Source organism: Leptinotarsa decemlineata, unplaced genomic scaffold (genome assembly GCF_025532065.1).
Source record: "Leptinotarsa decemlineata unplaced genomic scaffold, Ldec_3_MD MMD2_P_RNA_scaffold_4, whole genome shotgun sequence".
Classification (NCBI taxonomy): domain Eukaryota; kingdom Metazoa; phylum Arthropoda; class Insecta; order Coleoptera; family Chrysomelidae; genus Leptinotarsa; species Leptinotarsa decemlineata.
In genome coordinates, this window is record NW_027412531.1 from 2,191,648 (window position 1) to 2,218,571 (window position 26,924).

At 34.5% G+C, this 26,924-nt stretch overlaps 2 protein-coding genes across 2 annotated transcripts in view; both read left to right on the top strand.

The window, feature by feature from the left end:
- The window catches only part of LOC111516189 (glutamate receptor ionotropic, kainate 2), a 213,017-nt gene extending 192,592 nt beyond the window's left edge, over window positions 1-20,425 (top strand). The window contains exons 17-18 of the mRNA XM_074186656.1: window positions 13,510-13,652; window positions 20,066-20,425. Coding sequence (XP_074042757.1) covers window positions 13,510-13,575 — 66 coding nt within the window. The 3' untranslated portion in view covers window positions 13,576-13,652; window positions 20,066-20,425. The remainder of the gene's footprint in view (window positions 1-13,509; window positions 13,653-20,065) is intronic.
- A 3,973-nt stretch (window positions 20,426-24,398) lies between these two features.
- On the top strand, window positions 24,399-25,742 carry LOC141487599 (uncharacterized). The gene has a single exon (XM_074186750.1). The coding sequence runs from the start codon at window positions 24,413-24,415 to the stop codon at window positions 25,676-25,678; it is 1,266 nt and encodes a 421-aa protein (XP_074042851.1). The 5' UTR covers window positions 24,399-24,412; the 3' UTR covers window positions 25,679-25,742.
- Window positions 25,743-26,924: the final 1,182 nt, after the last annotated feature.

Sequence of the window (26,924 nt, forward strand, 5' to 3'; positions counted from 1 at the left end):
AATACTGATACTCATGTGAAATGTCTCATTCCTCATGTACTGAACGAATTTGTGTCCTCTTAGATGGTGCATCAATATGAACGCATAATAAAGCCATATATATCAAACTGAAAAAAATAAAATAAAATAAAAAATGTTTTATATTCCTGACCAAGAGACACGTCCCACCCATAATAAAGATGTGTGCGACCTGCTGTATAAAGTTCAACTTTTGTTGAACTTATAAAATGACCGCTCGAAATAACATCTATCCAACCATATATACAGCGGGATCGTCACAAACTGTGACTCTAAAATGCGTATAGATAATATCGACAAGTAGCCACATTTTCTGCTGCAAAATAGTTCATATCCGATCCTTCTAGAGGAAATTCGATGATATATTTTTTTACAATTTTTATAGTTGGAAGTTTTATATTATTACATCTTGTCATACATTACAACAAAATTAAAGAATAAAAAATTCATTGAAATCAAAAAATATCAAATTCAATAAAAACTAAAAAGAGAAATTCCGTAAGATTACAGACGCTGAACTCCTCGTAGAAGCAGCAACCTTATTTAGATAGGATCCTATCGCTTTTCCTGTAGAACAGCAAATAAGGAACTCGCGTTGGGCACAGTATTTCTGTATACAGTAGTTTCACTCAGCGTCGGTCCCTTTGATGTCGGTGTCCAGGAGTTTGATTTTTTATAATGATGACGTATTTGACACTAATGACATTTCTCCCTACTACAATCTCAACCAAAGCGTGTATACACTGCTCAACATAACAACTATTCATATAAACTGCTCAAAAAAAAAACAGTCTATGAAAACCATGTTGGGCACCTGAGAAAATTGTACAAATGATAATTTTGCATTTGTGTAATATTGAAGTAACCCAGATCATTTGGGCAATGATGAACTAAGTTTCAAGTAGATTTTAAAAATTCATGGAATCGGCAGATGTCCATATTCGAATGTGACAAAATATATTTTCATTTCAACAAGAAAAAAGACAAGATAAAGAACGTGTTTTGTTATCCATGAACCATGGTACGAATCCATGCGAAATTTCTTTGTAGTGATTTTTGGGGCCAAATATTGCATATTCATTTATTGATTGGAGAATTCAAGATGGCGGACGAGTTTGCCGATTCGATTATATCAAGGACCAATTATTAAAAATATTCCTAATCGAATTCATCACTCAAGATTAGGGAATCTGTAGAGCCTATTCTTTCTGAATTATGTAGTTACTATTCAGGACTTGAAGAAGTAAAAAAGTAATTAAGTATGTAGTGTTCAATCATACAAAAATAATTTTTTTGTATGTATGTACTAACTATAAATGTATGTGAGAGTTTTCGGAGTCGGAAGTTATGAATTATTTACACTGTAAGATAATAGGTTGTTTTGCTGCTTCCAGCTTTTATCCAAGTAAAAATTGATAATAAAATCACTGACAAGTCCAAATGCCTTTTGACTATACCATTATATATGTTTTCCGACAGAATACAACTACTTCTTTAGCTAATAACTCGACATATATTGACAAATGTTGATATTTGAATCTATACAAGTCTAGATGTCTAATCAACCCCAAAAAGTTGCTGCGTAGATTAAAAACAGTTATTCTAAATGAAACATGTCCTATTAGTCAGCAACTTCTTATATAATGTAAATTTGACTATCAAAAATACCTTACGACTGTTAACCTTTCGGAATCCAAGTCGCCTCAGACATAATTGCAGAGATTCTCACTTTGAAGAAACAACTTTGCAACAGCTCTCTAGGACAAATAGTGGGACTTCGCCTGATTCGAACAAGGAACCAACTGTGAACCGTTTTGAAGTGTTCCTCATCAGTGCAGACCATGCTATCACGGTTGTATACACACAGGGACTCGGCACAGTATAGTTATATAAGTATACTGTGGACTCGGTATTCCTCGTAGACAGCTCTTGCAGAGTTGTTCCTTCAAAGAAAGGATTTTTGCACGTATGTCCGAGATATAATTCAACATCTGTTGGGATAGTTGCCAGAGAAGTAGTTGTTTTGTCAGACACATGCCATACAATGTATACAAAGGTATAGACATTTCCAAAATGTATGTTTGCAACTGTCCTGCAGTCCCTAAATAATTTCAAATACGTTTTTCCTCCTAACCTGACTGATAAGTACAGTAGAAAAAAATGAAACTATATAGCCCATAGTAAATCTGGAAAAGCTTTAGTGGGGTTGCAGTCAGAATTTTTGGTACTAGGTCAAAGAAGACTCCTTATTTTCGTGAAGCTTTCGATAGTTCATTTCTACCTTCCTTGAATAAGACATCACTTCAGGCTTTGAATACACTTTATTCAGAAAACTAACAAATTTTTCTATTGCTAAAGTATAATAAGTCGTGGGTACATACAGTGTAACCCATTTAAAATGGAACCACCCCTGTAGAATGTGCATTTTTCAATCAATCTCATTTTTTTTTAATGAAATATTAAGCATGAAAAACTGTATCTTGACACTAACTTTCACAATTTTAGTTCCATTTCCAAGGCACTCTATGGTTTTTTTTGTTTGTCAAAAACGGCAAAAGGTTATTAGGCAATTTTTGTTTTCAAATTTGACTACACCACTGGATTCGTAGTCGTTATAAATCAAAACTGTCAAATTTTCATTAAAAAATATTTGTTAACAACGAAGTTACAACAACTTCAATTTTGGAAACAAAGTATTTGTTTGTAATTTTTATTCAGATTATAGACATATTTGAGATCTGACAACACTGTCATCACCAAGTAGAACACCAGTGAATTTGTACAGTGAAAATCCGAAGTCAACAGCTCAATGCGTTCTACAGTTATAACTCCTGAAAATATGGTAATGTGAGAGATTTGTGGTGCAAGCGTTTTGTAATAAAAATCTGACTACGCCACTGGATTTGTGATTTCCATGCTTTAAATCAATTTGATTTTAGCGGCTATGCGGAAGAATGTACTAAGTACTGCATAACTTGAAAATGAATTTTTAATTTTCTGTTATTCTAGAATACACTTCTCGTAACCTACACTCAAATGAATGATTTTAAGGAAATATTATCCACAAATCTAGTGGCGTAGTCAGATTTTTATTACAAAACGCTTGCACCACAAATCTCTCACATTACCATATTTTCAGGAGTTATAACTGTAGAACGCATTGAGCTGTTGACTTCGGATTTTCACTGTACAAATTCACTGGTGTTCTACTTGGTGATGACAGTGTTGTCAGATCTCAAATATGTCTATAATCTGAATAAAAATTACAAACAAATACTTTGTTTCCAAAATTGAAGTTGTTGTAACTTCGTTGTTAACAAATATTTTTTAATGAAAATTTGACAGTTTTGATTTATAACGACTACGAATCCAGTGGTGTAGTCAAATTTGAAAACAAAAATTGCCTAATAAACTTTTGCCGTTTTTGACAAACAAAAAAAACCATAGAGTGCCTTGGAAATGAAACTAAAATTGTGAAAGTTAGTGTCAAGATACAGTTTTTCATGCTTAATATTTCAATAAAAAAAAATTGAGATTGATTGAAAAATGCACATTCTACAGGGGTGGTTCCATTTTAAATGGGTCACACTGTATAAACACTAGGTATTTAAGAAGTATTGGAGAAAATTTACAAATGTCGAAGGTTTTGTATGTTTTGGTTTTCTTTATTTTTTTTCGATGTAGTTTTGAAACTACGATTTATAAACTTAATCGTATAATAAATTCTCATCCGCACATATAATGAAATTAAATAATCAACTGGAAAATGCAAACATGGATGAGAAAAAGGCACTTCCTGGAGTTTATGTTTTATGCTCCTTCCAACACCAAGTTCTATCGATAAGTTTGGAAAATATTCACTGAAAATAGTTTCCAAAATGTTCAAATAATCTATAAACTTTTTATTTGGAGTTTGTAGATTTCCAAAAGTATCGTTTTTTGCATTTGGATATGCTCTGAATTGCGTGTACAAAGTTTCTGCACTTAATAATTCATTTTCTCTAGCATAGTTAATGCAAATGTCACATTTGTGTTTTTCGAGACATTTTTTCATAAAATAGCCACTTATGTTACTGAAAGAGTTCTGCTCAGGCAACTGTAGATTGGTGTAATCATTGCTATCTAGGAAAATATATTGATTTATTGTATTCGGTACTAATACCTCATATTCTTTCAAATTTTCAGGTTTGAGCGAAGTTAGTATTTCATCGAATATCATTCTTCAGACGTGAACTCCTTCAATTTATCCACTTTCAAAATGGCCTTCCATGAAGCACACCTTTGAAAAAAATCTCAGTAAAGGGTTTTTTTTCAGTTTCAGAAGATAGTTACCTTGCATCATCTTTGGGAATCCTAAAAAAACTCAATTGGGGATTTTCCCTCGAATTGCTTGAACATACTACGCAATATTTGCATTGTTTTTTGGAAACAAACTCAGCCAAAACTGTAGACATCTTGCAATTCACTATTTCGCAGAAAAAACACCCACTGCTAGCAAACGAATAAAAGTATATGCAACAAAACTTAGAACACGTGAAAACTACGAAATAAACAAAAATCACAGTATTTTATAGGTTATGATTGCATTTTGCACTGTTGCCAATGTGACAATTATCGTTATCCGACATAATATTGTAGATTTGCCAAAATGATCATTTTCGAATAAAATACGTGGAATATTTCTAAGAACCAACGTCTCATCCAGTAATATTCCAGCAATCAGAATTTTATGGAATAAGAGACCACCTTTAACATTTTTTCACGAGTTGTAAAATAATGTACCACAGTAGGTTGGGTGAAACCCATGAAATTCGACAACTATGGAAGGTTTGCATGCCTGTCTTAAACTCGTCGTTTGCGCAGACCTAAGACATCGACGCGTGGGTCTGCGCGTAGGAAAATTCAAACCACAAATCAGCCTTTATGAAATTACTGTATACAAAATACTGTGCCTAGGGTTTCAATACGTCTTCTTCTTGGACGGTTTTGACCGAAGAATCGTCGTACCTAATCCAGCAGTTGTAGCCGACGTGGAAGACATCGTTCACGTAGAGTCCAAGGTTGGCATTTTTGCCTTCGTGGTAAACGACGCGACGGCGAATAGCTTGTATTGCTTCTCTGTTGGAGACTATGTTTCCGACGATAGCAAATTCGAATCAATTTTCAAGTCGAATTCAAAATCCAAAGCCTTGATAATCTTCGTGCAACGCTCGTGGCCGTATTCGAAAAACTTCAGATGCAAAATAAGGATAACGGGAAGTTTACAGAGCGTAATTTGTTCCCACGCTTCGACCTTCTCGTTTGTTTTCGACGAAGTCACTCCCTCTAAAATGTTCTTGGAGACTAGTACCTTAAGCGCTTCTCTGACGGTCTTCACTTTCTCAATGTTGAGTGGCAGGGTGAGGAAAGGCTGTATATTCTCAGTGATGTGGTCCCCGTTGTGATGAGTGCTCGACTTTAGTTGCCACCCGAAGATGTGTCACTTATCGGTGTACTGGTGAAGTTGATTCTTCTGGTTGGATGTCCCTAATTTTTCGATTCCATTATGTTCCAGGATACTGCACATACACCCACAAAGTCTTGAAGACCGGAATGCCACATTATTTATTGAAATGAATACAGGCTGATTCACGGTGGATGGCACATTAGACGTTTCTGGTGAACCAGACAACGGATCACTTTGAAAATTTAATGGAGGGCATATTCGGACATTCTCTAGCCAACTAAAATATTTTCGACAATGCGGTGTTGCCGCTTCTATTAGAAAGCAGTAGCAACTTTGATTTTTCAAATGGAACACTCTGTATATAATATTATTTTTGGAATCTCCAACAATTGCCCGACAACTTTTCTTGATATCTCCCTATACCTATCTGTTACCGTTTTCAAAATGAAAATTAATTTCAATTTTTTTCTTCGAAAATCATGACTTCTAAAAATGCCGATATCTTTTAGTTAAGAAGTACTATGATATCAAAATTTGATTTGGAGTTAGGTGATACTTGGACACTTCCCACACGTCAGCCTAATCTCCGTTACTTCAATACAGGGTGGTAAAAAAATACAGTTTTTTCGTTTGCTTGAAAAAGTTGCTGAAATTTGATTATTTTAAATGGAACACCCTGTATATTATTGAAAATTCGGAAAGCTGCTGAAATTTGCTTCCTTTCTATGTATATCATACCTATACCTAACTAGTCGAGTTTCGGACTTATGAACATTTATTTGTGAAAATATCCCTTCAGAATGGTATTTCCATTCGGTATTTGGTAAGCAGGCCATGATTACTATTTGACAGTAGCGTTGTGACATTCTCTTAATAATATCGACATTTTCGTCACTTCAGAAGTTGCAAATACCTTCAAAACGATGGAACAAAACTATTCAAACGAAGTTCTTATGAATTTGTTAATTATTTTTGGACAGTGTGACAAAATTATCAGCAGAACATGTAAAAAGTTCAATGAGAAGTATCCGAATCTACCGCCAATGAACCTCAAGAAATTTATACGAATTCAGAACAATTTCAATGCATTTGGATCAACTTTAAAAGCACCAAGAAACTTGCCTCGACCCGTAACTTTCGAAGACAACCAGATTAATGTCTTAGAATATTTTCACGCATTTCCCGAGTCATCGATAAGAAGTGCTGAAGAAGATTTGGGTATAAAATATTCATCGGTTCAAAGAATCTTGCGAAGACATAAAATGCATGATTATAAATTCACCAAAATTCAAGCAATGAAGCCTCAAGATCCTCAACAGAGAGTAGAATTTTGTGAAATGTTGTTGACACACATTCAAGAAGATCCACTTTTTTTAAATAAAATCATTTGGACTGATGAATCGAAATTTTCGAGAGAAGGGATTTTCAATAGAAAAAATCGTCATTATTGGTCCAGTGAAAATCCTCACGTCACAAAAGAAGCCGGATTTCAAGAAAAATTTAGTTTTAATGTCTTCTGCATGTTGATGGACAACAAATTGAGGTACGTGATATACGAGGAGTCATTAACATCCAGAAGCTACCTGAATATTTTGGAGAATACTGTAGACAGTTTCGTAGATAATCTGCCAGTCGAAGATTATCAAAACTGTTGGTACCAACTTGACGGAGCTCCCGCACATTGCACAAGAGAAGTGAGCGCAGAACTGGATAGACTATTTGACGATCGGTGGATGAGGCGCTTGGGACCATGGAATTGGCCAGCGAGATCACCCGATCTTAATCCATTAGATTTTTATTTGTGGGGAATGTTTGAAGAAAAAGTTTACAAAATACCCGTGCGTTCGAGAGATGAATTGTTAGAAAGGATTGCCCAAACATTTGAAGATTTGGATCCCAATGAAATCAGATCTGCCACCACGAAAGCAGTCAACACCCGCATTTTAAAGTGCTTGGAAGTGAATGGCCAGCGATTCGAACATATTTTGAAATATTCCACATGATTGTTTTACTTTTTTATAATTATTCATATCAATATTTCCAATTTCAAGTTTCTTGGTGCTTTTTTAAAGTTTATCCAAACATATTGAAATTGTTCTGAATTCGTATAAATTTCTTGAGGTTCATTGGCGGTAGATTCGGATACATTTCATTGAACTTTCTACATGTTCTGCTGATAATTTTGTCACACTGTCCAAAAATAATAAACAAATTCATAAGAACTTCGTTTGAATAGTTTTGTTTCATCGTTTTGAAGGTATTTGCAACTTCTGAAGTGACGAAAATGTCGATATTATTAGGAGAATGTCACAACGCTACTGTCAAATAGTAATCATGGCCTGCTTACCAAATACCGAATGGAAATACCATTCTGAAGGGACATTTTCACAAATAAATGTTCATAAGTCCGAAACTTGACTAGTTAGGTATAGGTATGATATACATAGAAAGGAAGCAAATTTCAGAAGCTTTCCGAATTTTCAATAATATACAGGGTGTTCCATTTAAAATAATCAAATTTCAGCAACTTTTTCAAGCAAACGAAAAAACTGTATTTTTTTACCACCCTGTATTGAAGTAACGGAGATTAGGCTGACGTGTGGGAAGTGTCCAAGTATCACCTAATTCCAAACCAAATTTCGATATCATAGTACTTCTTAACTAAAAGATATCGGCATTTTTAGAAGTCATGATTTTCGAAGAAAAAAATTGAAATTAATTTTTATTTCGAAAACGGTAACAGATAGGTATAGGGAAATATCAGGAAAAGTTGTCGGGCAATTGTTGGAGATTCCAAAAATAATATTATATACAGAGTGTTCTATTTGAAAAATCAAAGTTGCTACTGCTTTCTAATAGAAGCGGCAACACCGCATTGTCGAAAATATTTTAGTTGGCTAGAGAATGTCCGAATATGCCCTCCATTGAATTTTCAAAGTGATCCGTTGTCTGGTTCACCAGAAACGTCTAATGTGCCATCCACCGTGAATCAGCCTGTATAGTTTTATATTCACAGCTTTTCCAGTAGAAACCGGTCGGTGCTGGTCATTCCTGAACACAGGTCTTCTGTTTTTACTCACAGCTTCTCATACAACGCAGCAGAATTCTATAATTTCCTGGCCAGTGAATTCAGATCCAACACGTTGTAAAACTTTAAAAAAGACTCAACGAGCATTCATTTGAGTGGTTTACTTTTCTCGTGCTGACCATGGCTTATGCGTTCAACAAAAGATTTGGTGACTTAAATGTATGTTTGTACTGTGTACAAGCTACGATACAACATGTATGTACACAGTACAAACATACATATGTATTCATTTCAAATTTCATTTTTTTTTATATAGTCTTGACCAGTAAGATGATAATGTATCAAATTTCCTTTGACTCAATTGTGCCTTTATTGTATTCTAATTATAATCACTATCAGTTTTTTTACCTGACTATTTAGCATATCAATAGATATTTGAAGGTGATTGTTGTTTTGTTCTTTATTTTGTAAACGACTTTGTCAATGAGAATTATGTTCTTTAGACAATAAAGTATATTTTGATTTGATTTGATTTGATAACATATTCAAAAATGTAAACAGATGAGATGGTCAGAATTTTCTGCCAATATATGCAATATAAGTGAAACATTCCTTAAACCAATCTTATGATTTATTTCTGCAGAACAAAGATTCTGGCGAGCTTCATTAGTTCGGACTCCCATTGTCTAATATTATAATAATAATAATAACATATTTTTTTCTCAAATTAAAAATTACAGTTGTTGCAAACATGTTATAATGTATAATAATTGAAGAAGAGTCGTCAAAAGCATATATTTATTTATAAATACAAAGTGTAAAATCGGACAAAACTAACAAGTAAATAAGTAAATATATAATTGATTCAGTAATTTATCCCCGTTGAAGTTGATAAGTCATCTATATTATGAATGTGAATGAGCATTTACTGAGTCTATAATTTATAGTTGTTCGATAAATTCCTGAAAAGTGTAACAGCTCATTTGAAGCAGTAGTTTCTGCAACCTATATTTAAACACATGAGAACTGGGAGATTCCTTGATATCTTCAGGAAAAATATTGTGGAATTTACATCCAATAAAATCTACACTTTTTTCAAACAACGCTGTTCTATGAGCACTTGACACCAAGAGACCCATTGATCGAGTATTGTGGTCATGTTGTTGTGGTTGAAAGGTAGATTTATGTCTAAATACATATGCACGAGATTCTAATATATATGTGCTAGCGACTGTTTGAATATTCAGTTCTTTGAATGCATTCCTGCATGACTCCCTGTAACCTAGTTGAGCAATTATTCTTATCACATATTTTTGAATTAGGAATACCATTTTCACAGCTACACCAGTGCCCCAGTTCAGAATCCCATAACGAATATGGGAATGAAGATTGGCATGATACAAAGTTTTCATTTCATTGATTAGACATGAACTTAATGGAGAAGCAAAATTTTTTCAATTCAGTACAAAGTGCATCAATATGGGGATGTCATGACAGTTTTCGGTCCAAAACAATTCCTAGCATGAATATTACTAGAGTTTTTTCCCAACACCTGTCTAACTAACAACTTGTCTAACTAATCTTAATGAACTAAAGTCTGTGTATTGGTTTTCTTGCAAAATATGATGGGCGACTGCTTATTTTTCAGGTCTTCCATATTTTAAGTGTGCTATGTGTTCCTTATATCTCACTGTAATAGATCTTTTTGTCTATCCATAATATTTTGCATCGCAGTCCTTACATTCAATTTCGTAAATTCCAGACTTCGAATTCTCGACTTTGTCTTTTGGACTTCCCAAAAGGCTCTGTAGTGTATGACTTGTTTTAAAAACCACCTTCATACCTAGTTCCTTGAAAATCTTTCCAAAGTTCCTCGTATATTGGTGGTATGGAACTGAGATGTATTTATCTTAATTTTTGTCCTTTCTGAAAGTCGAGATTTCGTTCATTCTTAACCTAAACTTCTTCTTCCTTATTATGTCATCTACAATACCTCTCGAGAAACCGTTAGTCGCTGCTATTTCCTATATTGTAGGTCTTCACATCACTGTGGACAGCACGTTTGTGCTGTCCACAGTGATGTGAACTGTCAGGAATATACCTGTACGTGCTTGTTTCTTTTCTAAATATATCGTATTCTAACCCTCCATATTGGCTCCTCATTATCAAAACGTGAAGAAATGGTAGTTGTCCCTTATTTTCTAACTCATACGTGAATTTTATTTATGGACATCTATTATTTAAAATGGAAACAAAGTCGTCAATATTCGATTTTTTGGTATAGGATATCGCAAAAATATCATCCACATACCTTAGCCAAATCCTAGGAAAATACTTCGACTTTTCTTTGGTTTCCATTTCGAATCTGCTCATGAAGAGGTCTGTCAGGTAGGGTGACAAGGAGTTTCCCATGGCCGTTCCTTCCTGTTGTTCATAAAAGCAACCTTCTACCTGGAACCGATTTTGTTTCATACACAAATTAGTAAGAGAAACGAATTCATCGATGTCGTTATTATTGAAATTATTTTTCTCTAGTAATTCCCTGAGGTATTGCAAGGTCTGTGGAATTGGGACGCTAGGAAATAAGGAACTAACATCAAAAGAAACCAAAATCCACAAACCAGGAAAATCAATGCGCCCCATCGTGTCAGCTATTGGAGCTCCTACCTACCAAATAGCAAAGTGGCCCACTAAAGAATTTGAAACCTTGTCTATTGCGGAACCAAGTTTTAGTATAAACAACTCTTCAGAGTTCATATAACATACAAAAAACGTGGTTCTGCAAGAATGAGATTTTGGTTTTTTTTTATGTTAGTTCCTTATTTCCTAGCGTTCCAATTCCACAGACCTTGCAATACCTCAGGGAATTACTAGAGAAAAATAATTTCAATAATAACGAAATCGATGAATTCGTTTCTCTTACTAATTTGTGTATGAAACAAAATCGGTTCCAGGTAGAAGGTTGCTTTTATGAACAACAGGAAGGAACGGCCATGGGAAACCCCTTGTCCCCCTACCTGGCAGACCTGTTCATGAGCACATTCGAAATGGAAACCAAAGAAAAGTCGAAGTATTTTCCTAGGATTTAAAATCTGTTTTAAAATCTGTTGTTCCGTCAACCAGCTGTCGCACCCCTACGAACGACAACCCTCAGAAGTCGAAACTTGTGCGAGCTAAAGATTAACGAGGTCTTACCTTTTAACGTGTGATTCCTAACACGTATGTGGCTAAGGTATGTGGATGATATTTTTGCGATATTCGATACCAAAAAATCGAATATTGACGACTTTGTTTCCATTTTAAATAATAGATGTCCATCAATAAAATTCACGTATTAGTTAGAAAATAAGGGACAACTACCATTTCTTGACTTTTTGGTAATGAGGAGCCAATATGGAGGGTTAGAATACGATATATTTAGAAAAGAAACAAGCATGTACAGGTATATTCCTGACAGTTCACATCACTGTGGACAGCACAAACGTGCTGGGTTGAATTTTTTAGTGCATCGTCTTTTGACTTTCCCTCTAACACATGATAGGTTCACAAAAGGAAGACCTACAATACAGGAAATAGCAGCGACTAACGGTTTCTCGAGAGGTATTGTAGATGACATAATAAGGAAGAAGAAGTTTAGGTTAAGAATGAACAAAATCTCGACTTTCAGAAAGGACAAAAATCAAGATAAATACATCTCAGTTCCATACCACCAATATACGAGGAACTTTGGAAAGATTTTCAAGGAACTAGGAATGAAGGTGGTTTTTCAAACATGTTATACACTACAGAGCCTTTTGGGAAGTCCAAAAGACAAAGTCGAGAATTCGGAAAAGTCTGGAATTTACGAAATTGAATATAAGGACTGCGATGCAAAATATTATGGACAGACAAAAAGATCTAATATTATGAATAACGATGACGGACCTATACCAAAGAGCATACTATATAGCATAAAGACACATTGTAAAAATAAATTTGGATAGGCAATATTGTGAAATTAATTTTTATATAGCTGAAAATTGTTTTATATAAACATATATTGTAAAATAATAGATAAGGCAAAATTGAAAAATTAATTTAGGGTGGTATACCTGTATGGTTGGTACGCCTGGATGGTTTACCTGAATGGGTTACCTTTATAGCATAAATATTATTAGCTCGCACTAGTTCTCAGTTTTATTCTTCCTCTTTGAAGATGATCACTTGGTGATCGAAACACGTGTCGAGGTGTTGGTGTTGGGAAAATACTCCAGTGATATTCATTACTACACCAAAGGTTCCAAACAGTGCATCATAATTCCTAACATATTTACTGTTTCAACTGGGCTTATCATTTCATCATTCAAATATATCTCCACGTTGAGTAGGCTGCGATTAGAGAATAAGATGATATTGGATAAAAAAGAATGAAATCCCTGAAAGAACTAATAATGAAAATGAATTGAGACAAAAAAAGCTAAAAATAACAATTATATTAAGCAAAAAAACACCTGAAATGAAAAAACAGTGAAATAAAATTCAAGTAAACATAGGACAATTGAAAAAAATTAAAAATAAAAAGTAAAGAGTTTCCAAGCCAAGTTACTTCACGACGTTTCGATTGTTAGTATCCAGAGTTGTACAATCGTCTTTGGGTGATGACGCAAAAAAAAATAAAAACCATTTTTGATTATCAGCTCATAGAGACTCATGAAATCAACTAAAATCAACTGAGTTTTCAATGAGTACATACTTCATTCCTCAAAGAGAAATTGACAAAAGTGAGTGAGTAACATACGTGAATTTGGAATTATGAAAAACAATTTTTTTCACTCGTCAATACGCAGATGCAGGAACCAAAAATTGTATTTTTAAATGTAGTATCTTTTCCAAAATGCTGCAAGTCCAGGAGAATCATGAACAAGGATTCAATGTTTTATCGAATGCAACTAAATAAAGCCAATTCAATTATGTTTCCGTATCTCAATTACAGATGCTCAATTATTAATCAATGAAATCAATATTATAACTTTTACAGGAAGGGGTTATGTTACCAATGGTGGATACGAAGAAATCTCCCATAACTTATGACTTCAACACCTAGCGACGGATGGAATCTGGAAGATATGTATGTCCACCTACCAAAATCACTGACCATGATGGTGGACCTTCCAGCTCAAGGTAAGTGGATGATCGGTTCATTAAATATAATGGGCCTGTTTCATGCTATGGAAAATGATACTGATTTGCTTATAAACTGATTGAGTTAGGGGTATTTTATACTTATAAAGCCTAATCGGTCTTAAGATTTCTTTATATTTGCAGAAAAAAAAACAATTCAAAGAGCAAGAATTTAAATTGGCCGCGTGTCTGTTGAGCAATAAAATTGATGGTGTCTAGAGCGGAGTTGCCAAGTTTATTGGTTTTTAATATCCAATCACAGATCTGATGATCCAATTTGGCAGATGCCATTTTTGTTGTTGTCAACTCTGTGTGAATACAACTGTTACAATTATCTGATTATAGAATTTTTTTGTAAAAGATAGGTCTCGGCGGGTGCCTATTTTGCTGCATATTCCGTGTCATTAGTTCACATTCCGAAAAATATTTTTTTAGGTTATTTTTGAATTGAATTTTACCATTACTACCACCAAAATGGTTAAATATGTTTTATACCTAGTTGCAAAAACAGATCATCCATACCAGACAAGAAGTTTTTGAGTGTTCCAAAAAACGAAACTCTAGGAGATCTATGATTTTCTATGGTTTTCATTCTTTATTTCGTTACCAAAGTATTGCGAATTTTTCAAGTAAAATTCATCGATCATTTCAAAATCGACTCTTGGTAAGTTGTCGGAGTCAGTTTTAACGAAACTAGGCTCAACATTCATTTTGAAATTATTTTAACAAAAATACGAAATTATGTGTAGAAACAATATGGCGAATACAGGGCTTTTCATGATGAGCGTTAATTAGCCGTTTCTGATAAACTATTTAACGGATCAACCTGAAAATTCCATAATATGCATAAATCAATATGACCTACACGCCTAAAATATTTCAGACGAAGCGGCGTTGTCACTTCTACTATAAAGTAGCGGCTTCTTTGATTTTTCAAATGGAACACCCGTATATAATATCATATTATGATTCATTATCACTTTGTCAACAAATTCATATACTATTTCCCTATACCTATCTATTACCGTTTAGAAGATATGAATTAATTTCGATATTTTTTTTACCAAACATGAACTTTTATAAATGCTGATAATCTTGAACTCTCTTGCACTAAAACGATCAAATTTGAAATGAAGTGGAGTGATACTATGAGAATCTTCACTCCGAGTCATATTTTCATTTGCCTCATACAGGGTCTTCAAAAAATGCAGATACTTTGATCTCATGAAAAAATGAGTAGAACTCAATTTTTTCAAATGGAACACCCTGTATATTTCAACATTTTTGAGCTCTACATCCAATTTTAGATTAACTTTGTTCAGATAATACTATTTCTATTTTGAACCGTTTTCGAGATAAACTGTTTCAAACGGAAACTGACGTGGTTTTCCTGCTCGTTTTTTTGAATTCATCACTTATTTTGGATATTCAACATTTTTTTTATACTTAGTAATATTTCTTTTTGATCCAGTTTTTTAACTGTCTCAGATCAGTCAATTCGAAATTGGTATGTACCTACCTTAGAAAAAGTTACAATTTGTATACATTGAGGTGTTGGTCTCTAACGTACAACAGTACACATTAATATTTTTTAAAAGTGTGCTTTGGAAAAATAAATAAACCAATTATTTAACATCAGACTTTCGTTGGTGGTTTTGACTGATTGTGATAGCTACCAATTATAATAGAATAATGTCAAGGTTAGGTCACAGTAATGAAGATTTTTCGAATTTATTAATAATTTATGGTGAGTACAATATAATTAATTGCAAGTAGAACATGCCGAGTATTTCATGAAAGATATCCACAACTTCCGAAGCCGAATAATAATGTGATAAATCGACTACTAAAAAACTATAGGTTGAATGGAACCTTCCGTCCAAAAATCATTCGTAAGAAGACCAAAGTGGATGATGATGATAATGGTATAACAGTTTTGGGATACTTTCATGCATTTCCAAATGCTTCTCTGCACGAGGCTGAAAGGGAGATAGGTATACCCTACGTGACAATTTGTCGAATTCCTAATAAGCATAAATGATCCCTATAAGTTCTACTGTGTCCAACATTTGAAAGAGACTGATTTACCTCGTAGAGTGGAATTCTTTGAATGGTTACTTGTCAAGAATCAAGAGGATGAACATTTCCTTGACAATATCATATGAACAGATGAGGCCAAGTTCACAAAAAATGGACTTTTCAATAGACACAACAGTCATTATTGGGCGGCAGAAAATCCCCATGTTGTCCGCCAAAGGGGTTTTCAAGAAAGATGGCAATTCAATGTATTTTGTGCCATAAAGAATGAGTCAATTTTTTATATCGAGTTTTATGATGATAATTTGAATGCATCAAAATATGAAGATTTACTGAGGAATGGAATTCAAATGATTTTAAATAATAGACCAGGAAGAGAACGTGTATGGTACCAAATGGATGGTGCTCCACCCCATAATTCTCATTCAGTCAGCGAAGCTGACGAAATCTTCGAAGACAGATGGATTGGTAATAATGGACCTTCTCGTTGGCCTCCTAGAACACCAGATAGCAATCCATTAGATTATTTCGTGTGGGATTTCATTAAAAATATGGTTTACTCTACTCCAATAACAACAATGGAAGATATGAAATCGAGAGTTACAACTGCTTTCAATAGTTTGACTCCAGACTTGATCAGAAGCGCTACACATGACAATCTTTTGAAGAGATTACATGTTTGTTTAAGTAGAGGTGGAGATGTGTTTGAACATATTCTGAAATACACTGACGAATAAATTAACTCATTAATTTATGGGTTTATTATTTTCAGTTCGTGTTTCAGCGAAATAAAACTATTGTTTGAAGAGAAGTTTCATTCGATGGTTGAGAAGTATTTTAATAATTATATTTTCATTGTATTATCTGTGACTAATTGAGAAACATCAAACGAAATATGTTTTACAAAAATGAGTGATGAACAAGGAAACCATGTCAATTTCCGTTTGAAACAGTTCATCTCGAAAACGGTTCAAAATAGAAATAGTATTATTTGAACAAAGTTGATCTAAAATTGGATGTAGAACTCAAAAATGTTGAAATATACAGGGTGTTCCATTTGAAAAAATTGAGTTCCACTCATTTTTTCATGAGATCAAAGTATCTGCATTTTTTGAAGACCCTGTATGAGGCAAATGAAAATATGACTCGGAGTGAAGATCCACATAGTATCACTCCACTCCATTTCAAATTTGATTGTTTTAGTGCAAGAGAGTTCAAGATTATCAGCATTTATAAAAGTTCATGTTTGGTAAAAGAAATATCGAAATTAATTAATATCTTCTAAACGGTGATAGATAGGTATAGGGAAATATTATATGAATTTGTTGACAAAGTGATAGTGAATCATAATATGATATTATATACGGGGTGTTCCATTTGAAAAATCAAAGAAGCCGCTACTTTATAGTAGAAGTGACAACGCCGCTTCTTGTGAAATATTTTAGGCGTGTAGGTCATATTGACTTATGCATACTGTGGAATTTTCAGGTTGATCCGTTGAATAGTTTGCCAGAAACGGCTAATTAACGCTCATCATGAAAAGCCCTGTATAGTTTTGTATGTATATTCACAAAACTCTTGTTATAAACGAATTGAGTTATTTGAAGGGATACAGTATTGAATTCAAACAAACACTATGTGTTCAGATCAAGTTGATATTGCCCTCCATTTGAAACAGTTTATTTTTCCCTTCAAATGGGTGGTGGATTTTGAGATAATATTATATTTTCTTGATTCAAAGTAGTTAATTTTCGCAATCGAAACGAATGATGTCGTTGAAAGGCCAAGGAATTTGATTTCTTTGTTGAAAAAAGTGTGATTTTCTGGTGGAACATGGCGATGTTGGCATAAAGTAATAGTTTTTCCAATGGAGAAAAAAATTTCAAAGCAACCTATGATCTTCTGTTAAAGAAATACTTTTTACTGTGTAGTAATTGTAAACTCACAATTCATTTCATGTACTAGTACAATTGGGACCATTTGTGTCATGGATGGCATTGGCCACACAGCTTTTATATATGTGCATGACATTGCCGCTTTCTTGGTATTTGCATAATCAGCAGCAAATAATATGGCGCCAACGTAACTACAAACTTCACTGTTTCCGGCCATAAAAGTACAGTGAGCTGTACATACGCTTCCATCTTTTATTATGATGCACCAAACATCTAAAGGTTTCGCATTTGCTTTCTGTGAATGCTTGACCTGAAAATAAGTTATTAAGATTAATATCTACTGTAAGAATAACTCTGGGACATTCAAATGAATATTGAATCATTCTCTTGATCAACGAAGAAGACAATAAACATAACAATTCACAGGCATAGCTGATCGTGGATACACACAGTTTCACGTGTATTGTTTCTTAGATGAATTGACTATACCATCAGAAAGTTAGCATACTGCTAGCTTAGAAAAACTCACCTGTCCAACTAAAATGTATAAATTGTTCTCAATCGTTGTTTCCACCTTCACAACGAAGTCAGATTCGAAATATTTATACGATTTCAAACCTCTATATGCCTTCATCTGCACATGCAAATAAAAGCTGTGGGTAAAAACCAGATGCGAAGCAATAAACACATATATAACTGGAGGAACACCATCAATTGAATAATCCAAATTAGAAACATTCAATGAAAAAGGGTCTAAACCATTGGCCAATCTCAACTTCATTATACAGGGTGTTCCTTAAACACATGCTAATATTTAAGGAGGTATTTAATTTAATGTGGAAAATCTCTGGGGAGTAAAGCCTGCACTCTTGAAATATGGTATGGGTATAACAAAAAATCAACCAAAACACGCCAAACAATTTGATGACAAATATACAGATTTCTAGCGATCTTCCTCGTTCTCGTCTCAGGATGTTCCTCAATTTCTTGCAGCACCGCTTCCTCAATTTCAGGAGTTCTTTACTACATGAGGTCTACCTTCCGAAGTCCCTTTCTTGAAACTACCAGTTTCCCCAAGTCAACGATGAATATTTGAAAAGGTTCGGCTATCTGATAAGGCACGATTTGGATATCTTTCCTGATAAATGCGCCTGGCTTCTGTTGCACTACCATCGGCAAGGCCATATACGTAATGCATTTGCGCCATTTCCTCATTCGTATAATTTACCATATTTACTGATATTCAGAAAAACAGCCGACTACCAAAATAACTTCAATAACACTTCAAAATCAATTAAAACGCGATGTGACAGTTTTTAACACCAACACCTTACTTTAAACCAACATCAATATTAGCTACTGACGTTTGTACATACAGAGAATTCGTTTTTTATTGCTATGGTGGGTACGCTATTTTTTCTGCTTTTAATCTTTAAAAAAAATCACATATCAACAAACTCCATATTTCCAAGAGATGCAGTGAATAAATTCTGCTACACGTCATTTATTCCAGGATAACTAAATTTATGTTTTCAAAAATTATTAAGCGGTGCTGCGTTATGACGTAATTTTAATTGGGAACAGTGCATCTGACAACAAACAAATACCTTTTAGATCCTCAATTATTTTGCAACAAATCTGATCTCTCAGATTGCTTTCAGTCAATGTACTATATCGCATCAGATTTTTAAGGAATTTATCCTTAAGTAAAGCGATTTTTAATTTTTTGAGCGAAAACCATGCGTCGGACAAAGAAAACCCAGCAAATCAAATGTGCTCAAAAATGTATGTAGATTTTAAAAATGATTCATAATTCAAGATGAGGCAGTGGCGTAGTATTTTTTTCGCCAAAAATATACATTTCAAAACTCGTACGTCCGCCACTGGCAGAGAAAATTAAGAAAATGATCATCAGAAAATGTACCTTGAGGCATGGAACATATGTACAAATATGCCAAAGATGTCTACAAAATTATCTCAGTTATTATTAAAAAACTGATTATTTTTGAAAACTTTGCCACCCTGTATCTCAAAAGTTAAGGCGTTTAGGACATACGTCCATAGAACGTTTTTTCCTTGAAATGGGTCTAAGAATTACCTTCTTAAATATTGGCGTGTGTTTAAGGAACACCCTGTATATCTGTAACACAATGATAATAATTTAAACAGATGATTGTGTATTTTTTCGAGCATACCGTTTAGCAATGTCTCTGCTGTTCAGCAATGGTGATTTCAAGTATTCACTTTCCATTTTGATCGAATTTAAACACCACAAAAGCTCCAAAAATGTGTAAAAACACTCTACAATAGCGAACGACACCAAAACCAATGATGCTCTTATGACAATAATGAGATTGTTTGTCCTACGCCGCCATATCGGGTCACGTGGTTTGGATTGCTCTATATCGAAGTTATCATTAACCTAAAATTGTAATCCCGTCAAAATATACTCATGAAATAGTTTCTCTTTCGATATTTCAGGTTACCAAAGGCTGCAATTTTGATATCGGGTAGTTCATCATTGACAACAGCCAGAACTTCTACGGTAGGCAGAACCAAACAACAATTCATCAACACTGCATGCGAGAGAGTACAAGGTGGTGTGGAAAAAGAGAACATTCCAGATAAAATTCTTTGGAAATTTGATTGCGACATCGGTGTGTCAAACAATCCAGACGTAGTGAGCGGAACATTTCCAGGAGAATTAGTGAATGAAATGGCATCGTCATGATGAGTTAACCAGCGAAAAGACAGTTTTGTATATTGACAATTTATGTAATTTATGTAGATAAATCTCCGCAAGATGAATGGAGCAATTGAATAATTATATATGACGGTTTCTATGATCTTTTTCACTCATATCTTTATATTACCTTTTCGATGGAAAATAGTACCATTCACATGAAATGAGCAGCATTGATGGATTAACATACTCCTAGCTGTTCAACATTTCACTAGGAAGCCGATAACAACAACAATCTGAATAAAATTGAAAACCATGCCTATTGACTTTCGAATAATACTTGAAAATAATATTTCTGAAACATTTAAATTTGTTTGAATGTTAAAAATTAAATATCCATGTTGAATCATCAGCAAGGTAAACATTATCTGCCAGTATGGATTTTTTATATTGAAAGGAATAATACAGATTCCAAACATGCCGAAGAAAAATTTCCAGAAAAGTTTTCTTTAGTTTCTATGTTGGTTCTTGAATTTGGTAGATAAAAAGTCAGTTCATTTCTAGAATCAATTCGTGGAACATGAAAGTTGAAGTGGTAAAGGTAGCCTCATCACTGTATAAGATATACTTTAAAAAAATTCCTGTCGTTGAGATGATTTCCCTGCATCCATAAACAATACTCCATACGGCGGATTTCATTTCCTTCGTGCGAAGTATGTGAAAATTTGGGTTTGAATGCATGCATTTTATGCCTCTTTAAACACCTCCATATTTTACTGCGGCTCATATTGAGTTGAAGCGATAAGTTTCTCAAACTAATTCTAGGATCAGCTTGATGAGCCGCCAATGTCGTATCATAATCAGTCACGATAAGACCTCACCCCTTCACCAACAATTGGAACAATTTCAATTTTTGCTTGAAGTGGCAGATGTTGAACTTTGTCAATCAAAATGAGCTGAAATCAGTTAAAATGGGAACTTCAGAAATTTCAAAATATGAACAGGAACTCACAAACAGAAAACAACTGGAACACAGGAACAATATCCAACACAAATACAGGAACAATAAATACAATGGGAACAAAAACACGACAGAGACAACAGGAACAACGGTGATTCAAAGAACAACAATACAAGAAACAAAAAATAAAATGAAAACTGGACTGGGGGTTAATACAAGATCTTTCAACAATATTGTCAGGTTGACAGTAAATATCAATGAGCAACTGTTTTCCATGGTAATTCAATCCCTTCAAATGATTTCAGACAACAATTCAGCAAGTAGGTAAAATAATCTAAATTCTACCTGTTCACCGAGTGCGATTTTTTTTAAATTAACAGTTGTTTCGTTGTTGCAATGAGTAAGAAGATTAATTTTGTTTCGGATGGTAAAATGTTTCCTCAATATTTTGATAAAGGACCCCGCACATTTTTTATGAGAAATGGCTTGCCTTGAATTTTGCCGAAATTTTGATATGTTGTAGTTCTTGATGTGCTGATTGAAAGTGTCCACAGCCATAGCTCAGAATTGTACAGTTTTCGAGATGTGAACCTTTGAATATAGATTTTTTCCATTTTTTGCAGTTTTTGCTCATCAATCGAGAGCTCTCACTTCTGGTTGGGATAGAATTTGGATGTTCAGCAACCAGAATTAGTTTTACGAATAATCTTCTTCAGTTATAATAGTTGCCGCCATCGATAATTTTTCATACACTGCTTCACACTATCTCGATAATCTGAGAATGTGGTGCTGTGACATTTTCCTCAGATAGGCTCAAAATGGATGATAGCATCTCACAGCATCTGTATCTTTCATACCTGAGAGTACTCTCCAGATAGAATGAAGGGGTTCAGGTATTGGAAGCGAACTATTTTGCGCCGTAATATGTTTTACCTAAAAATGAAATGTACCATCGCGAGTGGCGGACAGTGTATATCACTTTGGCCAACCCCATTCAGGTGGTAGGTGCATTTTGAGTATTTTCATCAGTCCTGAGAGTTTCATCGTTCCACCTCGAATATTACGGAAGATACGGGGGTGTTTCTATAAGAAGTGAGACAAATTCGGATTTTTCAGGACTGAATTTTTTTCAGGAAAAAAGTATAATCGTAGTGAGTTGGTTGTCCTGATCACAAATCTAAAGAAATTTTGAGCCTATTTTGCCCCCTAATATGATTTACCGTTAAAATGGGGTGTTCCATCGCGAGTGGCGGACAGTGTATATCACTTTGGCCAACTCCATTCAGGTGGTAGGTGCATTTTGAGCATTTCCATCAGTCCTGAGAGTTTCATCGTTCCACCTCGAATATTACGGAAGATACGGGGGTGTTTCCATGAGAAGTGACACACACTGTATATATATCCAGCAGCTCACACATACTTTACATGAAAACAAGAACGATAGAGCAGTAAATTCAAAATTCAAAATTTGTGTATAAAAATTAGTAATTTTCACAAAATAAACAACCAGCAGAGGATGTGAATAAATGTCAAATGGAACAAATGGAAACAATATGATATCTGTTGAATAAAATTGGAAGAGACATCATAAAGTTGTTGTAAATATTTAGAAAGAACGAAAATTTCCAAAATCATGGTTGTAAACCGTTTCCCTAGTTGAGGTTATGAAATGATGCTAACGAAAAGTGTATATGTATAGATTTAAGTGAGGTTAACTATGTATCTACACAAATATTGAGGAAAGATGTATCTAAATTTAGAAATAAGTGGCAAACTTGTAGAGGAAATAGTTTTAAGTATCAAAATTATAAATTTGAAGTTACAGAAATTGATGGTTAATAACTGAGGAAAGTAGATGATTTTCATCTTTTTTATCAACAAAACATTATTCTCAAGATGACAAAACTAGAAGCCACGCCAAATCTTTTGCTCCCAGAATTTAATTAAAATTAATAGAAAAGTTAGCAAATATATTATAATTACCGTGTTAGGAATCACACGTTGAAAGATAAGACCTCATTAGTCCTTAGCTCGCACAAGTTCCTCATATTCTGAGAGTTGTCGTTCGTATGGGGACGGCAGCTGATTAACGAAAAAACAGATTTTAAACAGATCATATAAAAAAATAATACTTGGAAGGAGTTTTAAATTATACTAACCTGAATAATCCAATACCAACCAAGGGACCTATCAAGAAATTTATTACTTGTAAAATTACCAGCAAACAAGAAGAGAATCCAGTGGAGACACAATTTGCACTGCACAGAACACACACAGAAGGAAAACCAGGTATTTATCTCTTTCCAAATCGAATATAAAAAAATATATCTATATATAAATAATTTGTCAAAGAGGAAACACTGGACAATTGAATAAAAATTAAATTCATGAATTTCCATCGAACACAAAACCACAAAGTGTCCAAGATAGATTACCTGACATTTCGTGAACACATAAGTGTGTGAATATTAGAATACGGTAAGATGGATTTTTATTCATATATTTGCTTGTAAAAGTTTTTCATCATAGAATAGTGTGACTGTTGTAACTACTTTCTTCTACAAGTGTCTGGTCTTTCTCACACGAAGATCAAGTGATTTTTTTCATCCCACAGACATCTGATCAGTTAGAATGTATATAAAAAATGCATCATCAAATAATCCACTACCTATATATACCGTCGAATGCATATAAGGCCATAGATGGCAAAAAGAAGTACCTACAAAATCACAATGACGCCGTAATGTTTTCGATTCCAGTAGAACACAGTTGAGGTTTGGTTAAAATATTTAAAACGGTCTTATTATTTTTCAACCTTCTGAGAGGTTGAAATATCATTGAAATATTTTCAGTAATATATTTCCATGAACTACAATGAAACTGCATTCAATATCAACTCAATACCACAGGTACTCACTCATAGGTACTCTTAGGTAAAAAGGTAATATATCATTTAATCACCATAATCAAAGTAAATATTTAGGTAACAATATGTGCCTGAGCTCATTTCTGATTGGCTATATTGACAATTTAAATTAGATCCTGTTCAATATAAAAAGAGAGAACAAAGTTAGAGAAGCAGTCAGTACTGATTAACTGTTGTGAACGTAATATCAACGGAGTTGATATACATTTTGTATATAAGATTTCTGTGTGTTTTGGATAATTTTCATAGAAGTCGACAATGGCCAGTGGTGCATGTGGAATGACGAATGACAAATCCATCGATACCGTTTCGAAAATGTCTTTCCAATTGAATTTTGTGAAAGCTGAACTTGAGGAAGCTGATACGTTTGTTGAATGTAGAACGTTTGATAGTGACCCACTGAAAATTGAACCACAAGAAGCAGAAATGCTTGATGCTAGTTTCTTTACTCACCCAAACCCAATGGATGGCAACGATGAATACAAAATAATTGGTGGATACAAAGAAATAAAGATGGAAGATGATATCGACGTTGTCTACGAAGATCTTAAGTGTGAGGTCATGGACGAAGAAATGTTTTCATACGAACTGCATGGTGAGGACTTGACTCAAGATGTGAAACCACTTATTCCACCGAACCACCAAACACCAGAAAGTCATTCTGGAGAAAAATCATTCAGGTGTGATATCTGTTTGAAGCATTTCCCTACGCGTTGTAGATTGGAAGTTCACTTACGAGTTCATACTGGGGAGAAACCATTCTTGTGTAATTTCTGTTCGAAGTCATTTTCTCAGAATTCCATTTTGAAAACTCACAAAAGAACTCATACTGGAGAGAAACCATTTCAATGTGATTTCTGTTCAAAGTCATTTGCTCATAGTGCCACTCTGAAGAACCACAAAAGGGTTCACACTGGAGAAAAACCATTCCAATGTGAAATTTGCATGAAAGCCTTCGCTGAGATTAATACCTTAAAAATTCACAAACGCAGTCATACTGGTGAAAAACCTTTCCAGTGTTTTTTCTGTTCAAAGTTTTTTGCTTGTTCTGGTACCCTAAAAGTTCACGAAAGAACTCACACTGGAGAAAAACCCTTTCAGTGTAAGATGTGTTCAAAGTCTTTTGCTCGGAGTGATGGTTTAAAATGTCACGAAAGAAGACATACCGGAGAAAAACCGTATCGGTGTGAAATCTGTTTGCGATCTTTCATTCAGAGTAGTCAATTGAAAGTTCACGAAAGAATCCATACTGGAATACAACCGTTTCAGTGTTCAATGTGTCGAAGATCTTTTGCTCGGCGTGGTCAACTGGAAGTTCATGAAAGAAGTCACACTGGAGAAAGACCTTTTCAATGCAAAATTTGTCCGAAATCATTCACTGGCAGTTGTACTTTGAAAGTTCATGAAAGAACTCACACCGGAGAAAAGCCGTTTCAATGTAATGTTTGTCCAAAATCTTTTACTCGAAGTGGTACCCTGAAGACTCATGAAAGAAAACATACTGGACAGACCGTTCAAGTGTAGAAGCTGTCTTTCACTCAAAGTGGTGATTTGAATGTTCATCAGAAAATTCATACCGGGCGATTTGACGAGCATCATTTCTATTGGTGATTCAGTTCATGTAATTAGATATTAAGTCTTACTAATAAAATGTGTAACTGTTTCATTATAATTGATTATTATTTTTTTGGGCGCCCAACGTTATTTCTACTCACATACTCAATTCACTTTTAGTGTTATTTTTCATTATCATTGTATAACTCTTTGATCTAAACTTATAGTGTACATAACACACTTATGTGTGTAAGTAAATAGGCTATAGGCATTCTAAAAGTTTTCTTATGGAGATTAACATGGGAAAACGGCTAAGGTCCATTCTGGCGTTTTTGGTTCCTTTCAAGGTCACGCGTACGGCAGAGTCCAATCAGAGCGCTCCAAATTGTCACGTGACCCAGATGCATCGTCGCGAGTACACCACACTGGCGCCACCTATGAGTCACTAGCTGAACTATCTATTGGTTGAAAAAGGACACTGTAAACACTAATCCTAGCGCCACCTATGAGTCACTAGCTGAACTATTTACTGGAAGATGAACAACGTATGTTCTGGCCCACTTGGGAGTGGGGGAAACGTGTGACGTCATCGACGCAGGATGGAACGAGTATAGTAGCGATTTAAGCGTGGAACTCCGCCCCTTGGTACTTCACCTAACCTATCGGCCCCCTTGGTACTCCACCTAACCCCTCGCCCCCCTTGTCACGTTCCAGTCACGTGATTTTAATTAAAAAAAGTTTATAGTTATGAGATTCGAACCTGGGTCGTCCGCGCCGTGGACATTGTCCTTAGCCTCTACACCATCGTAAGATATTGAAGTTAACTGCGAATGTTGGGTATTTATAGCCATCTAACATCAAAACAAATTGTGCAGTACAATAATTACTGTAAGAGATATTTTTCCGTAGATTGTAATCGTCATTATCATATTGAAGATAGGAAAATATACTTAGATTTGGGAAATAATTAATATTTCATGTAAAGAGGTGCATGTGTGTGTGTGTAAGAGCGAGAGGCGCGTGTGACGTAATCGATGCACAAATTTACATGGCTTTGCGTATATTGAGAGATTCATTTGAATAATGTATCGTACAGAATTGTTTCATGTCCTGTTATCAGTAACCGCACAAAAATAGGCGCTCGATTCATCGATACAAAAGTATATGGAAACACCAAAGTTATAGAACACACAGAGTCATCTATGAGTCACTAGAT

What these genes read in the sequence shown, in the direction of transcription:
- LOC141487599 (XM_074186750.1), top strand. Translation starts at nt 24,413, where the DNA reads ATGGCCAGTGGTGCATGTGGAATGACGAATGACAAATCCATCGATACC.